General features: G+C 43.9%; 1 protein-coding gene across 2 annotated transcripts in view; it reads right to left on the reverse strand.

Moving 5' to 3' along the window:
* Positions 1 to 3,168: 3,168 nt before the first annotated feature.
* The window catches only part of LOC134019374 (thymocyte selection-associated high mobility group box protein TOX-like), a 64,563-nt gene continuing 52,019 nt past the window's right edge, over positions 3,169 to 15,712 (reverse strand). For both annotated transcript variants that reach the window (XM_062460208.1, XM_062460209.1), the window contains 5 exons: positions 9,898 to 10,128; positions 7,141 to 7,221; positions 5,431 to 5,826; positions 5,120 to 5,256; positions 3,169 to 4,276 (listed from right to left, as the gene is read on the reverse strand). In XM_062460208.1, the coding sequence (XP_062316192.1) occupies positions 4,234 to 4,276; positions 5,120 to 5,256; positions 5,431 to 5,826; positions 7,141 to 7,221; positions 9,898 to 10,128 (888 nt within the window). In that variant the 3' untranslated portion in view covers positions 3,169 to 4,233. The remainder of the gene's footprint in view (positions 4,277 to 5,119; positions 5,257 to 5,430; positions 5,827 to 7,140; positions 7,222 to 9,897; positions 10,129 to 15,712) is intronic.

A 15,712-nucleotide genomic window follows, 5' to 3' on the forward strand; every position in this document is an offset into this window, starting at 1 on the left:
GCGTGAACGTTTCATATGTGAATGTGTTTCATATGTGTTTGTGTAAGGACAGTCTGAAGTATTTCCAAAACGGCCCCTCATAAGATACCTCAGTTTGCATCAACTTGTTAGACTCAAGCTGAAGTACCATTGAGTGGCAACAGATGGCGCCATGGTACAATACATCGACAACCATGTAGTTGGGTCGTTTATTAGTATTCATCCCCATTGCCTACTCTGTTTTATTAAACATGCCGTAGAGAAACATCCACTAAATACACTAGACGTTTTATTCTTAAACACTTGGTTTGACAATCACCTTGCTGTTTATGTTAATTAATGTGTGTGTGTTTTGCAATCGGTTGTTCCTCTGTAGCCTAACTCAATATAAAGGCAATGTGATCTCAAATTCATAGGTGCACTAAAGCTACGTGATATAACTCTACTCTTCGTATCTAATTACCTAAATGTTTAGTCCTCAGTGTGCGGGTATTCACATAAGGAGCAGCGAGGCATCGAGTTGTAGCCTATTACACTGTTATACTGTCATAACACTGTTATTATGTTGTTATTACACAGTTGTTACACTGTTGTTATTACTATTATGTTGTTTTTACTAAAACACTAAAACAGGTAGTAGTAATGACTACGTACTTTTTATTTAAGTATATGTCAGAGCCCATACTTCTTTACTTTAACTTGAGTGAAAAGGTGTAGTCAGTACTTCAACTTTTACCAGTCTTTTTAAACATGAGTATGTACTTTTACTTGAGTGACGTATGTGTGTACTTTAGCCATCTCGGGCGATTTTCAATAAAAATCAGGATTGGTGAAGGAGCAGGGCTACGGCTCTGAGCGTTTGAGGGCGTTAAAAAAGTTTCTACATTCTTGACGCTTGGGCGTGTCAACCAATCGACTGACCCCAGACAAAACACATGACGTCCATATTCTTGCTGGCTGCTGGCAATGCTATACAACACGAACCTTAGCCAAGGCACATAAGCTAACGAACGTAAATAGCAAGCTAGCCAGCTGCAGGTAGCATTGAAACTTTGTCAACACCCACTGAGTGTTGAATTGAGATGATTGATTGAATTGGTCCCAGCACAGCGTAGAGTGTATATGCATAGTGTGAATATCCTAATTGGTGTTTTACAAAAATCTACCTTTAGGGGGCACTCTATCATCACATTTTTAAATAGACAATAGTATCTCTCACTTGCTCTCTGCATGTTTGTGTGTATGTGTGTGTGTTGTAAAGGGAGAGGCTGAGAGACAGAGAGAGACAGAGAGGGACAGAAAGAGTGAGCGAGTGAGAGAGAGTGGGAGATAGTGAGAGTGTGGGACAGAGAGAGAGAGAGAGAGAGATGGGGATAAAGGGAGGGGGAAGGCATGATAGATTCCATTTATTTTCTACCTTTAATCCAACTGTGAAATTCATAAGTGAGAGCCAGTGCTTTTTCATTTTCAGGTAGGACTAGCAAGGCTGCGTATTGCATCAACTCTGATAGTCTTTTCATCTTCCTTGGCTCACCCTAAACACATAGGCCTCGAGGGGAGAAATCCACACAGGTCCAAACAATCCTATTGTACCACCTCATGTAAATAGGGACACAACTGATGTATTCCTTTAAGAAGCCCATCAGAGGCAATTATCTATACCTTCAAATACCACCATTCAGTCAAACGAGACAGAAGGAACAGTCATTGTACTATGTGTAGTATTGTGTAGTATCATTCAGTAAAGAATGCAAGATCTGAGAAGGTAAATCAGCTTAAACAGGATTTTTCCCCACAGAGCAGACACAATTAAAGGGTTCTTGTTTGCAAGGGTCAGACTACACAGTGTCTTGCAGTGCATCTTGCAACGAGGAGAACAATTCTGTATGATTTGCTCTAGCCAAGGAGCAGGGACCCAATCAGCATCAGCCTATTAACATCACCAATAAGGCGGCAGCTGTCAGCTCACCTGTCCGTTTCTTCTTCCTGTTTCCCAGTGACAGACAGCTATCGCTGCCCCTCCCCCTCCTCATTGTCATTGACTGCTGGCCTATCCTGTGTAGTGGGGGGTGGACTTTCACTGACATCAATACATAATCTTTCTTTGATTCATATACAGTGTATGTATGTGGATAAGAGCGTCTGCTAAATGACTACATGTAAATGTATGTCACATTGTCTCGTTATCTCACATCTGAATGTTCAGCCCTTATGTTGATGTTTGACTGCCCTTTTGGAAAAGCTTAATGAGTCTGCAGATGTAGGGATTGTTAATGTATTTTGCTCATCCTTAATATAATTAATTGAATACAGTATTCAAAGGTTTCGTGTCTGTAAAACCACCTGAAGGAGTTTTGTTTCTAGTTCAATCTAAAGGCTGATCTTTGTTTTTTAACGATGCAAAACCTGTATCACCAGTTGTTTAGTTGAGGACAAGGCTTATGTCCAGCCATGGTACTTTCCTAAGCTTTACAGAGAACACAGGCTGATATCAGTTTCAGCCCCATAGCAGGTGGCACCAGTTAATTTAGACCTTGTTACACAACACATAATAACCCTACCAAGTGCTGCAAACAGTAGCCTGTGTGGGAAGTTACAGAACAAAACCAAACTGACATGTGGCCCCTAATTGGTAATTCACCAGTCAAAATGAGTGGAGACAAACTCTCTTTGTCCACTTAAAACATTTTATTACAGACAAAAGAAAAACAAAAGAAGCATTGTGACATAAAATGAACCAAATGCAGGCACAAAGCCAATGCGCGAACAGTAAGTGATGTAAAAATATTAATTATTTGAATAACTGTGGTTATAATAATAATAATAATAATGCACCCTGATGAAAACAAGCCAAAATCTTACTTCATATCATTCATAAATAGATGCGAAACCAGTAAGCCAAATTAAATAGGATGACCATATTGCAAAACATATGTTATTCAACAAAACAGAATGGAGTCTCTCATCACTGGCTTTACAAATAAAAGAAGTACATTTGGCAGGTTTATACACAAACAAAATATCTACCCCGCGACCATTCCATGGAAACTCAAATCCTGCTACAGTGAAAACCAAAATGTCTTAAGAATTAAATGCCTTATTTTTTTTCTTCACAAAAAATGATAAAGATGAGTTCAACACAATCCTAAAACACCTAATAAAACTAGTCAAAAACTTTAAAACCCACTGTTATGTTTTTTTTTTTTTTTCTTTAGTAACATTTCACATTTAGCAACTTTTTTTATTCACCTGTACAAGTGATGTAGAAGAGTTGGATGGGGAGGGGCATGGTTCAGGAGACCAGGAAAGGGAACTAAAGGAGAGGTTCTAACCTTTGACCTCTACAGATCAGTCACATCCTGAAGCCAAGTGGAGACAGAGAGCGACGCTCTCTCTCTGAGAACCCCCAATAACCGCCGAGGGAACTTGAAGCATTTGCAGTCTTTGTATTTCTCTCTCTGGAGAGAAGAAGACCAGTGAACACAGTTTCAACACAAGTGTTTTAGTGTGTGTACTCTGAATCCACCTGCACAAAAACTCACATAACCAAACAAAAGAATGTAAAAAAAGAAAAAAAAGCAAGGGACCGCAGCTAAATACACACATAAGGGGGGGGATCCATTTTGGTGATATTTACAATCACTCGGTGAGAAAAAAATGAGGGAACCCTTTACTAGGGCAGCATAAATGTACACATGATTTTTTTTTCTCCACTATCACTAGTTATGTGTTCTGTTTAGATTTTACTTTGTAGTAGTCAGTCCTTGCTAATACGGTTGTGACCATACACCCCTGGTGAAACGGTCAGATTCTAGGATTACAGTATGTGGCCTTCCTAACACAGAGTTTGTTTACAGCAACTCCCACAAGCGGGCAGTCCATGGCAAAACTGCGAAGGAGGAAAAAGGGGAGGGAGGAGAGGGAGACAAAATAACCATAACAGAAAACCAGAATTATATATATATTTTTTGGTCTCCATGTGTACAGTATGTTGACGTAAGCTTAAAGCTTACTCCCCCGAAACCCACCCCCCCCTCCTCCCTCCCGAAAATGTAACGTTCATGAGAAACAAGCAAGCAGGAGAAGAGCCCCCCGGCTTCTGTTCAGTCTAAGTGCTTGGCAAACAGGTGTGTTGCAGTCTTTGGGATTTTAGAAATCCTTCAGATAAAAACAAGATGGAGGTGAAGATACATCGATGACGTTATCGTAGGTTGGAAAGCTTCCTGGAGTCTGACATTTCGAGGTTCTTCAGCTTCAAGTGAGGTAGAGAGGCTTGTCACGAGCTCCCATGCCACTGCTGTGGGAGAACACACACACACACACACACACACACACACACACACACAAGGTGGAATCAGGATAAATGTATTATTAAGTGCAGGCCTGAAGGCTGAGAGCTACGTGTTCTATAGAATAGATCAATGTTTCAGAGATATAGGTTTATTGACAGTCCTCGACTTGAACCGAAACTCATGTGCATCCTTCCCTCAACATCACTTGTATACTACAGGTGCTACCGTTGCTTGAGAAGCGTATTTATAGTTTATTATTTAGTATATCTATTTTACATAGTTTTGCGGCACTAAACATAAACTCCACAGGTGGGTGCCTGCACCTGTTTGCGTTAAAGTGAAACTATTTCTGCAATCTGCAATCAATCTTTCTCTCCCCCCACACTCCTCCCCCCACACTCCTCCCCCCACACTCCTCCCCCCCACCCCCTGTAAAGAAGCGTTGCGAGCAGTTACAGAAGGTTTAGGAGCTTGTAGCATGCACTGACGCCTTTATTCAATAAAACAATGTGCGCTCACTGAAAAGACAAAGTTAATTGGATGTCACACTTCCTCTGCGCGTGGGAGACTTGTTGTTTTACCGGAGCCTACTGATTTCAATTTCCAGTCGCACACTATTTTGGCAACAGAATCACAGTTTAAGCCTCTCGTTGCCTGTGTTTAACTAGGTATATGTAAGACAAATATACTGTTGACATAGCTAAAAAGCCATAGGCAACTTCCGACTAATTACCTTGTTTTAGTTACCCCTAAGCAAAATCACGGATGCGTTCAGCTAGACTTTAGCTCAGACAGTTAACACAGGCTTGAGGCCTGGGCTGGATGCTGGTTGATGCGGCATTGCCTACCTGCAGTGGTTGGGCCCGCAGTCCCTGTTGCAGTACTCGCTCTCCCAGTCTGGATTCTGACCGTGGACCGGGTTAGGGGCCCCTGGAGACTGGGGGCCCACACTGTTCTGGTAGTCAGCCTGAATGTGAGAGAATCCCTGAGAAGGAGAGAGGGAGGGAGGGAGGGAGGGAGAGAGGGAGAGAGAGAGAGAGAGTGTTAGAGAGAGAGAATATGGCTGCAAGAGCATGCTCCTATGCTCTGATAAAGTAGCCTCACTGAGTGAAGGCGAACAGTGAGAACAGCGGTTATGCAAATGAGCTCAAACACGAACCTGCTGGCTCAGAGGAGGGGAGTGAAGAGACGCCTGGAGCCCCATTTGGTGCGAGATGATTGGCTGCGACTGCACCTGCTGCATGCGGATTGGCTGGTTGAGCAGGGAGCTCTGGTGCAGGGAGAGCTGGGGGTGGAGGGGCGGGCTGATCTGGAAGGGAGAAGGGGGAGAGGCACTCATGCTGGGCGGCAGCATCTGAGACTGGCTGAGGGTCCTGGCCAGGGCGTGGCGGGGAGGCCCAGCGAAGCTCTGGAGGTCCGACAGGGGGAATGACCCGGGGGGGCCCAGGTAGGGGGAGGAGGGCTGGGGGGGTACGCTGTACAGGGGCTGCTTGGGGGGCAGCAGGTGGGAGGACTGGGTGGTCTGGGCACTTTTTGGTTCAGGATCGTTGTAGGTCTGTGGTGGATTGAGATGAACAGAAACACAGGGGAAATTGTTAGTCTGAGTCGGTTTGTAAGGAAGTCCCTGACGAGGCCTTGGTTAGGGATGCTGGATTTCCTCTTTCCCTACATCTTCTCTTTAGTTGGTCAACACAGAAACCATGTATAAATATAGCTATGACATCACACACTTCTATAACCTCACACTCTGTTTGGTCCCGATAACAAACTCACAAACTCAGGCCATCGACTCTAACCCCATCCTGTATCTGATCCAACTTCAGTTCTCCTTCCATACCCACCATGGGCAGGAATGATTCAGAGCAGGTGTGTTCCCCCCCCCAGCCCCTCCTCCCCCCCAGTTTGGGTCTATGATGAGCTGTCAGGCTGCTCATCTCCAGCCATCAGTGTTGATTAGAGGGTAATAGAGCCCATTTGTATGAATTGTGCGAAGGCCAAGGTAATGATCAATATACACCTTGACAGAGGTGGGGGGCTGGGGGGGGCTGTGCATGGCCCATCCTGGGGTGGGTGGGCATGCGGGAGGGGGGGGGGGGGGCGTGGGGGTGGAGGGAGGTTGGTGGGGGAAATGAGACTGTTTGCCTGCAGAACAAATGGAATGACAAAAGGAATCTCTCGGACGCTGTGCGGTGGTTCCGCTAATGCGAGGAGGCACTGAACAATCCTGCCCCTTCCTCTGCCTCCCCTCGCAGGCCGCCACACGGAGAGAGAGGAGGCACCATCACTCACGCCGTGGAGATGAGGGCGTCATACATCTAAATTAGTTGCTAGGTGCCGTGTGGCGAAAAAGTTACAAAAAGGCAATTATTGTCTGGGGCAGAATTGGGAGGCGTGTTGGCATACACGCAATGAGATACAAGTGATAATAGCCTCCTAAACAAGGATAAATCAATCGTTTTAGATGTGTCTGAGTAAATACCATGGTGAGGTCATAAACATGGGACAACACATCAATTAAAAGAGGCTGTCCCGATTCCTAACAGTCTGAATAATCTCAGATACAACAGGAACCTACAGGAGTTACGTATGGCGGTTTGAGGATATCCTCTCCTTGGTTCCACCAGCTCTGGTTCATGTCTATTTACACATGGGCATACAGGCCAATATAATACACCCCTCCCCCATTCCATGCAGCCATCCAAACCCCCAATCTCTAACCCCGCCTATGGAAATAAGGCATTGTTCCTAATATGGCTAGTTCCTGTTGCATCACCCCTCCTCAGAAAGAAGCCCCTCCCACTCCATTAGCAGGGATTTTCCATCCAATCCATCATCACTCTTAGCAGGGGTGGCGTGTCATAAGCGTTACCTTGGAAACCAGGCTGGCTCTGTAAGCGGCGAGAGCTTTCAGGTACTCCTTCTTAGCCGCCTCAGTTTTCCTCTTGTACCCCTGCGAGGAAATCAAAAGGGAAGTGAGACAAGGTTTGCACACTCGCACACACACGTGAGCCCACGCTCACACACACTCTCACACACACTTACGCACACACATGCTCACACACACACACACACTCTCACACACATGCTCACACACACACATACACACACACACTCTCAAACACATGCTCACACACAGAGGCTTTTGGAGTCACCGACACAGAACACTTCTATTTCCTCATCATAACACCTAATAATTCCACATCTCAATGTTTCCTCTCTTTCAGTGGGAACACATCGTTTCCATTCCAATCCACCTCAAGACATGAAGTGGAACTCAACTCTCTTTACCTCAGCATGATGTGGAGTGTTCCACTCTAACAATCCCAGCTCCACTCAGTCCCACCTCAGGCTCAGAGAGTTTGATACATCTAGCCTTAACTAAGCCTAACCCTAACTAATCCTAACCCTAACTAACCATAACTCTAACTAACCATAACCCTAACTAACCCTAACTCTAACTAACCCTAACCCATCGTAAAGAGCCCAATCCCCCACACAGACCAGCTGACTGACAGGTAACACTACAATACTGACTTTCCAAACACTAGGACACCGCCAGTTAGCATTCATCAAACCAGATGAAGTCCCAACTGAATCATCCCGGGAAAAAAAATTCAGCAAGGCCGAAATTCAGAGAAAACAGAAACATCACCATTAAAAAAAATCCCCTTTAAAGTGTCAACTTAATTTGCAATTTCTACAAAGAATGTTTGGCTGAGACAAAGATAGCCAAGAAACCATAACAATAGCTCTTCTTCCTGAATGGACAGGATGCCCTTGAGGCGAATCCAAGGACGGGGTGGAGTGTGGGATGGGAGGAGGAGGAGGAGGGTTGTAGAGAGAGAAAGAAATAGCTAATTCAGTATTCTGGGCAGGATCAAAATGCCAGGCTACAGATATAAATAAAAAAGACAGGAAATGAGAACTTCACACATCCCAGGCTGTCAGGAGAGCTAAGAAGATACATGGGAGAGGATCGGCAGCTATGAAAGACGAGGCTCGCTGGCGCTCCAATTACCACCCAGCACACACAGCCCCTCTCCTCACATCGCTTCTAATTGGTGGAGGGGAATGCCTAGACCCTCTTTCCCTCTGACTCGCTGAGAGCAGGGCCTACTGTTTTATTTCTTCTTAATTTCCAGAGCCCGTGTCAATTAACAAGTGTACTTGTGTCTCACAAACTTGAAAGCAGCGTTTTTATTTGTATTTTTCTTTCAGTTGACGAAGTACAGTAGATAGTCAATGTTGTGGTTATTTTGACTGGAAGTCAGGTGTGGGTAGTGACAACCTGGAGGCCTGCTTCTGGAGCCGTTATCTGTCAGTCGTACAGTGAGACAGGAAACACAGGAGAAGGGGAGGCATTCCCAACAACAACTCACAAGATGGCTCCTACAGCCTGTGTTGTGACAGTTACTGAGGGAACAGGTAGACCATTGCTAATGAGCGTGTGTGTGTGTGTTGTGTGTTAGAGTGCGTCTGGGTACGTGTGTTTGTGTGTGCGTGTGCGCGTGTGTGTTTGTGTGCAAAAACACATGTGTTGTTCTACACCAGCAAGGTTTGTCTGTCAAATGTCCAGCTTCATTAGATTCAGCCAATCGACTGTTCTACGGTGACAACACACGGAATCTGCTATCGTTCTCCTTCCTCGGCTCGTATTAAATTTAGAAAGAAAATCATTTTAATGAGAGTCGAGGGACTGAGGATAAACGGATGGATTATCTTTAGAAAGAGCAGAACTAGCTCATTAAGGTGAGCGCTATCTTCAAGCGCTGTTCTTGTAATTACACTCCAGATAATGCCTGAGACTGACAGGCGGGACTCTAGCCCCACCTGCTGGTAGCAGAGAGAGCTCTATGACATCAGGCCGTAGGAATGCATTCTGACTGTCCCCTCGATTGCCATCATTCTATGACCAACCCCATTCTAAGTGATCTAATAGGTCCCAATATGACTTTATGGAAGTGGTTGATGAATATTTAATTACACGGTGTGTTGTGTTTGTTCACTTATCCTGTATCTGTGAGTGTGTGTGTGGGTAAACAGTAACATGTACACTACCGTTCAAAAGTTTGGGGTCACCCAGACAATTTCGTGTTTTCCATGAAAACTCACACTTTTATTTATCAAATCATTTTCAAAATGAATAGAAAATATAGTCAAGACATGTAGAAGGTTTATTATTATTATTAGAAATAATTATTTGTATTTGAAATATACAATTTGTTCTTCAAACTTTGCTTTCGTCAAATAATTCTCCATTTGCAGCAATTACAACATTGCATACCTTTGGCATTCTAATTCTAATCCTTCTAATCATCCATTAGTCTTCTAAGGCAATTAGCAAACACAATGTACCATTCGAACACATACAGTAATAGTTGCTGGAAATGGGCCTCTATACACCTATGTAGATATTTCATTAAAAAACGTTTCCACCTAGAATAGTCATTTACCAAATTAACAATGTATACTGTATTTCTGATTAATTTAACGTTATCTTCATTGAAAAAAACAGTGCTTTTCTTTGAAAAATAAGGACATTTTTAAGTGACCCCAAACTTTTGAACGGTAGTGTAGGTGCATTTGAAGCATATGTGTGTGTGTAAAGGGTAACGTGTGTGTGTACCTGCTTCTGCTCCTCCCCCAGGCTGTCCCACATGGACGCCACGATCTTAGACACATCCCCGAAGGTGGCGTTGGGGTTCTGGCCCTTAATGGCCGCCTGTGTGTCCCTGAAGAACAGGGCGTAGGCCGACACGGGCTTCTGAGGCTCGTTAGGATCCTTCTTCTTCTTCTTCTTCTGTGGTTTGGGCTTGGGCTTCATCATCTCTGAGGAGGGCCTCTTCTCTCCTGTGATCTGAGGAGGGAGGGAGGGAGGGAAAGAGGGAGGGAAAGAGGGAGGGAAAGAGGGAGGAGGGTGGGTAGAGGGAGGGAAGAAAGAAAGTAGGATGAGAATGGAAAACAGTAGATACCATAATTTACATTTAGTCATTTAGCAGACGCTCTTATCCAGAGCGACTTACAGTAAGTACAGGTACATTCCCCAGAGGCAAGTAGGGTGAAGTGCCTTGCACAAGGACACAACGTCATTTTGCACAGCCGGGAATCGAACCGGTAACCTTCTGATTACTAGCCCGAATCCCTAACCGCTAACCGCCACCTGACTGAATAAGTTACTATTCACAGCTTTCGTTTTTGTTGTTTGACTGCGTATCTGAGTCGTCACGACTGGAACAACATCCAACTAAGGAAACTTGAAAGGTCAATCTAGATGTTGATGCTGTGTTGACAAATGACAAGACAAACATAAGCAGACTTCCCTGGGGCTCTTGACAAACGACACAAATCAGAGAGAGCCTGCGTGGGAACAGTTCTGAGAACAGTAAATTGTGCTTCTCCTGACAGCATAAAAAAAAAAAAAATACTGTATATATGAATGGGATAAATGGAGACTAAAGAGAGACAGACAGGCAGACAAGCAGACAGACAGACAGACAGGCAGGCAGACAAAGAGACACACAGACAGACAGAGTGACAGGCAGACCATTCGTTGGTCTGTGCAGGGTTATCAGAGCCAGCATGGACTAAAGCAACACAGGCAAGATAACATCATAAACTCCATGTGGTTTTATGGAGATAGTTTGTACAGCAAAGCTGTTCTATCGGTTGCAGCCATGACGAAGGTTGAGGCTGAAGTGCGTCAAGAGTCGTTACTATGGTTATGGTACACAAAGATAATCATCAGCTACAATGGCAGACCGTTTCAATACAGGATGACTCCATGCTTGCTTGCAGTTCACTTAAAATCCATAGGATCCTGTACATGCTACAAGATATATTCAAGATATACAAGATATAGTCAAGATAATTTACTGCTAGAATACCATCCTATATCTTGAGAACTGTCAACAACTTGCCCACAGCTCAAAAGAGCAAACAAAATTTTTCACATCAGAATCATAAACGCCCATTTTGTTTATTTGCGCGATTCCATTGGTTCATCAGCGAAGTCGACACACGCCAGTCAAACCACACTGTCTGAAATGAGGCAGTCGTCAGTGTTTTTTTGACATGTATATCTGATGTATTGGAGCCATCGCACGTGAATACATTTTCACTTCCCTCATAAAAGCTTTGAGGGGAGTCAAACTCCGGTCACATCGAGCCTGGCTGCAATTCTTTATGGAAATTGCTTTCCTTTTGGCTGGTCTGACGTGAGACATAACACATCAGGCATTTGAAGAGACAGAGAGAGAGAGAGAGAGAGAGAGAGAGAGAGAGAGAGAGAGAGAGAGAGAGAGAGAGAGAGAGAGAGAGAGAGAGAGAGAGAGAGAGAGAGAGAGAGAGAGAGAGAGAGAGAGAGAGAGAGAGAGAGAAATCAAACATTTAACGGGGGAAGAAATGTATCCAATGGAGGATGGAGAGGAGAAGTGACTGTTTGATGTTGCCATTAGCGATGAGAGAACATCAGGAAACCTAATTCCTGATGACCTATAGAGAAGAAGAGGAAAAAACGAGAAAAACAATCACAACTTCATCCTTGACTGTGACTAGATAACCGTGGAACGCCACAATCAACGAGATCTTTGTGAGGAGAGAAGGTAGTCCAGTCTGTGTGTTGGGTGACTGGTTCATGCAAACACGGGGAGATTTCAGAAGGTAGACTGTAACAAGTGAGGTTCCAAAGCTGATTTTTAAGAACCGAGTTAAATGGGTCTTCTGTCTCTAGACAATGAAATTCATAGCGAAATTTCATCTGTGAATATTTCTGCTTCCGGCATGTGGCATTTCACAAATGATGTGAGAGAAATTTAAAAGGATCGGTTTGCCAGAACTATCAAAGAGTGAACTTTAGAATGTTAAAATCATTCTTGTTTCATAGGCTTTCATGCAGACTTTTCATGGGATTAAGGAGCAGCCTTGTCTCTCATTAGACTCTAGTTTAATGACTGCTTTTGAAATAAACTGCATTGTTTCTGCTACCATGTGAAGGAAACATGTCTCCAGACAGCATGAAATTAGCTCGTCAGAACTGTAGACCTGAGTACATATAGGCAAAAAAAAGGGGGTCAGTTGAATCTAGCTTCTGGATGGGTGGTGCTGAAATGAAGGAGCATTTCCATTCAGAGTGCAAATGAAGTCACTCCCTGTTCCTTCTCTCCATTTCACAGTTTTAGTCTGGTTAGTAATTTTTTTTCTTCCCTGAGTATGTGGTTTCATTAAAAAATAATCATCTCTCACTTTTATGCAATGAGGAAAAAAAGGCGTTTGAAATGACATCTGTTCCACTCTGCCTTTGAAGTGAGGGTTGAATAAATTGAAGAGGAGCTAATGGAATGACAAACTGTAAAAGCTAAATAATCTCCAGGAAAAATCATTTATATTTATAAATTGTAAAGTGTGGCAACACAACACATGGCCAATCATAAAAGAAAAACAGGGAGAATTCTCTCATTGGAGCATTTCCCCATTTGATTTAGTCTCCTTTTAGTTCAGTGGTCTATATACATGTCCAAAATATACCCAAGACTTCTTCAAATACTGATCAACTTGAATAAATAAACATAAAACACATTAACTCAGAATAAGAATGCTTTAAGGTATTCTGTAACATCTTACATCTTGATATACAATGTATCAATGACCACTACTAACAAACCACACCATTGGACATATATTACAGTACACATTGAAATATTTTATTAACAAATAAGGGGTTGCTCTCCGCAGAGCAACCAGGGTAGCTCACAAAGAAAAGATTGGATTGCACTGGTGTCAAGCTTTGCTCATACCATCAGAATTGCTGTTGTCAGAAATGTAGAGAGGGGGAGGGAGGCAGGGAGAGAGATAGAGGGAAGGGGGGAGGGTTGCTGTTATTCTGAATGGACAGCACAGTCCTGGCAAGACGAGATTAGAATTGACAGGCTGATAACTGCGTCCCTATCAAAACAGGAGAGAAAGAGTGGAAGAGCGTGAGGAAAGGACAGGAAGATAGAGAAAAATAGAGAGAGGGAGATACAAATAAATAGAGAGAGATAGAAAGAGAGAGGGAAATAGAGTGTGCGGGAAAGAACATTTGGAGAGGGGAGAGGGGGTGGGTGGAGGGGGGGGGGGAGTCTAAAGAAAGACTGGTTGTCCAATCAGAGAGCCTCCAGCCCGACAGCACATGTACTGATGTGCAAAACAGGCCGCATAAAGACTTAGCTAAAACATCTCTCAGAGTGCTGTGTATCGATTTCAAATAGGGACTAAGTGTAAACATGAATCACCTCCAGACCTGATGAATAGACCCCCTCAGGCTTACAGAGGTGATCTTCCAGATGGAACAGAGAGCTGGCGCCCGCAACGCTAACCCTAGCCCAGCACTGGCCACCTCAGAAGCCAGTCTCAAATAAGATTCCATGGATGCCAGTCATTCATGGACGGCAAAAACCTATAATTTGTGACGGGTTCTATCTAATGATATTGTAACCTGACTCCCAGTTCAGAAATACTGTGAGAGACGCCACTTGCTCCCCCAAAAACATACATCTACTTGTTAAAAATGACAAGTGACTTTAAACTGGAAGAAACAATATGTTTCAAAGACACAGCTCGTAAACGGCATACGTCATAACTGGAGTACTTTCGGCAGCTGTCGTAGACGTAAAGCCTTTTGTGTGTTTAAAAATAGCTCAATCTAAAAGCCTTAACGAAAGCAGAGAGCGTATCTGCACACAGGAACACAAGCTGACACCAGCTAACTCAGTCAGGTACACATTAGAAGAACGACCACTACAGTCAATGATTTCAATGACTGGCCATTTTCCAATCGCCCTCGCCGGGTGAGCTGTCTTTGAGCAGTCTCAATTTGCGTCGCCTACAACCGAGAAAACTGACGTTTATACTTTAAATATAAGCCGCGCATCTGGGAACCATTAACCCTCCTTGTCACATTGTCCATCTGTGAGCAATGAATCTGACTGTACGTCAAAACCACCCATAACCTTGAGTATGTCCAGACCCACCCCCACAGCCTGACACTCTGGAAGTACTGCTAAAGCCAAAACAGTTCGGAAAAGGAAGTATAAACGAATGTGTTAAATCTTGAAGACGTGAAATTATATCGTAGGGGAAATGTAGGCTTAAGGTTAGGAAGAGATCCTTCTGTTACTCCAGAGAGAGACGGCTAGTGAAGGCTGATGGCCTAGCATCAAAATACAAACCCAAATATCCTGACAGTCCATTATGGCATGTTTTTTTTTCTCAGTCACACACAGATACTGTACAGATTTGTAACAGGGTTAGCTTGAACCTTGGATATATCTTTAACTAAAACACACTCACAACGAACCAGTAAAACCATTGTACTTGTTCAAACCCATACAAAGAGCTAACCTCTCAGTGACTCTTAGCTGCACTCAGGCTAAGGACTGATGGAGAACAAGGGGCTATTGCTTAAAGCCTTCAATGGACAAACAAACTTAATCAGTGCCAATTGTGCAAGAGGAGCCCTTGTATTTGGTAATGCGTTGAAGAAAAGCCTTAAGTGAAAACTAATTTGATTAACACTCCTCTAACAAGCTGTGGGCTGGGGCCTCACAGATCACATCTTAATAAATAGCACCTAAGCAGTTGCCACACACTTCCTGCCTGCCAGCTTTCTAACTGCCCCCTGTGGGTTGTGAAGGGGCAACACAGGCCCAGTGCAATTTTGGTGAGGTGGGGGGGGGGGGCAAGGAGGCTAATAGACAGCCCAGGTGTTCGTTTGTAAAACGTATGATTAGTTTGAGACTGCAAGGCAGTTGAGGCAGAGGTTTGCAGACCAAAATGGAAATGTGGAAACCGTAACACTGTGTAGTGCTCCATAAGCAGACATACACGCACACACACACACACACACACACACACACACACACACAGTGCCAAGCCCAAAACAACTAGATTTGAAAGTTCAGATTTTCTTTGTTTGTTGCTTGGTTTGGACTGGCCCTATGAACTGGGGATGTGCTGGACAACAAGCACTGACAGGAAAAAAAAACAATTAATCAAACATGAATGGGCGACCATGGCGGGGTTATTTCCATAGCAACAGCCTGAGGGGATGATTCAACGCTTTTTATATGTTTCTTTGTAAACATCACACCAGCGAGAAAAGATGGCCAATGACAGGCAGCCTGGCAACAGAGGCATCACAGGGCAGCCACCTCTTGGTATCAATCGAGATTTCTATTATGTTGGTGTAAAAGGAAAGAACACAGTCTCTCTTAGATGGCACACTGGGGCTCTCTGAGGTGATATTGTGTATTTTAGCACACATATTGGTGCCAAGTGTCATGTGAGTCCAGACAGCCAGTTAGATACTTTATAGTGAGCCACACCAGTGGAATCATAATGCAAATGAGCAGGAAGTGCCCCCCCAAAATCCCCCCCCCCTCTTCCTTTTCAACTCATACCACTTA

The sequence above is a fragment of the Osmerus eperlanus genome, chromosome 4 (genome assembly GCF_963692335.1).
Source record: "Osmerus eperlanus chromosome 4, fOsmEpe2.1, whole genome shotgun sequence".
Taxonomy (NCBI): Eukaryota; Metazoa; Chordata; class Actinopteri; order Osmeriformes; family Osmeridae; genus Osmerus; species Osmerus eperlanus.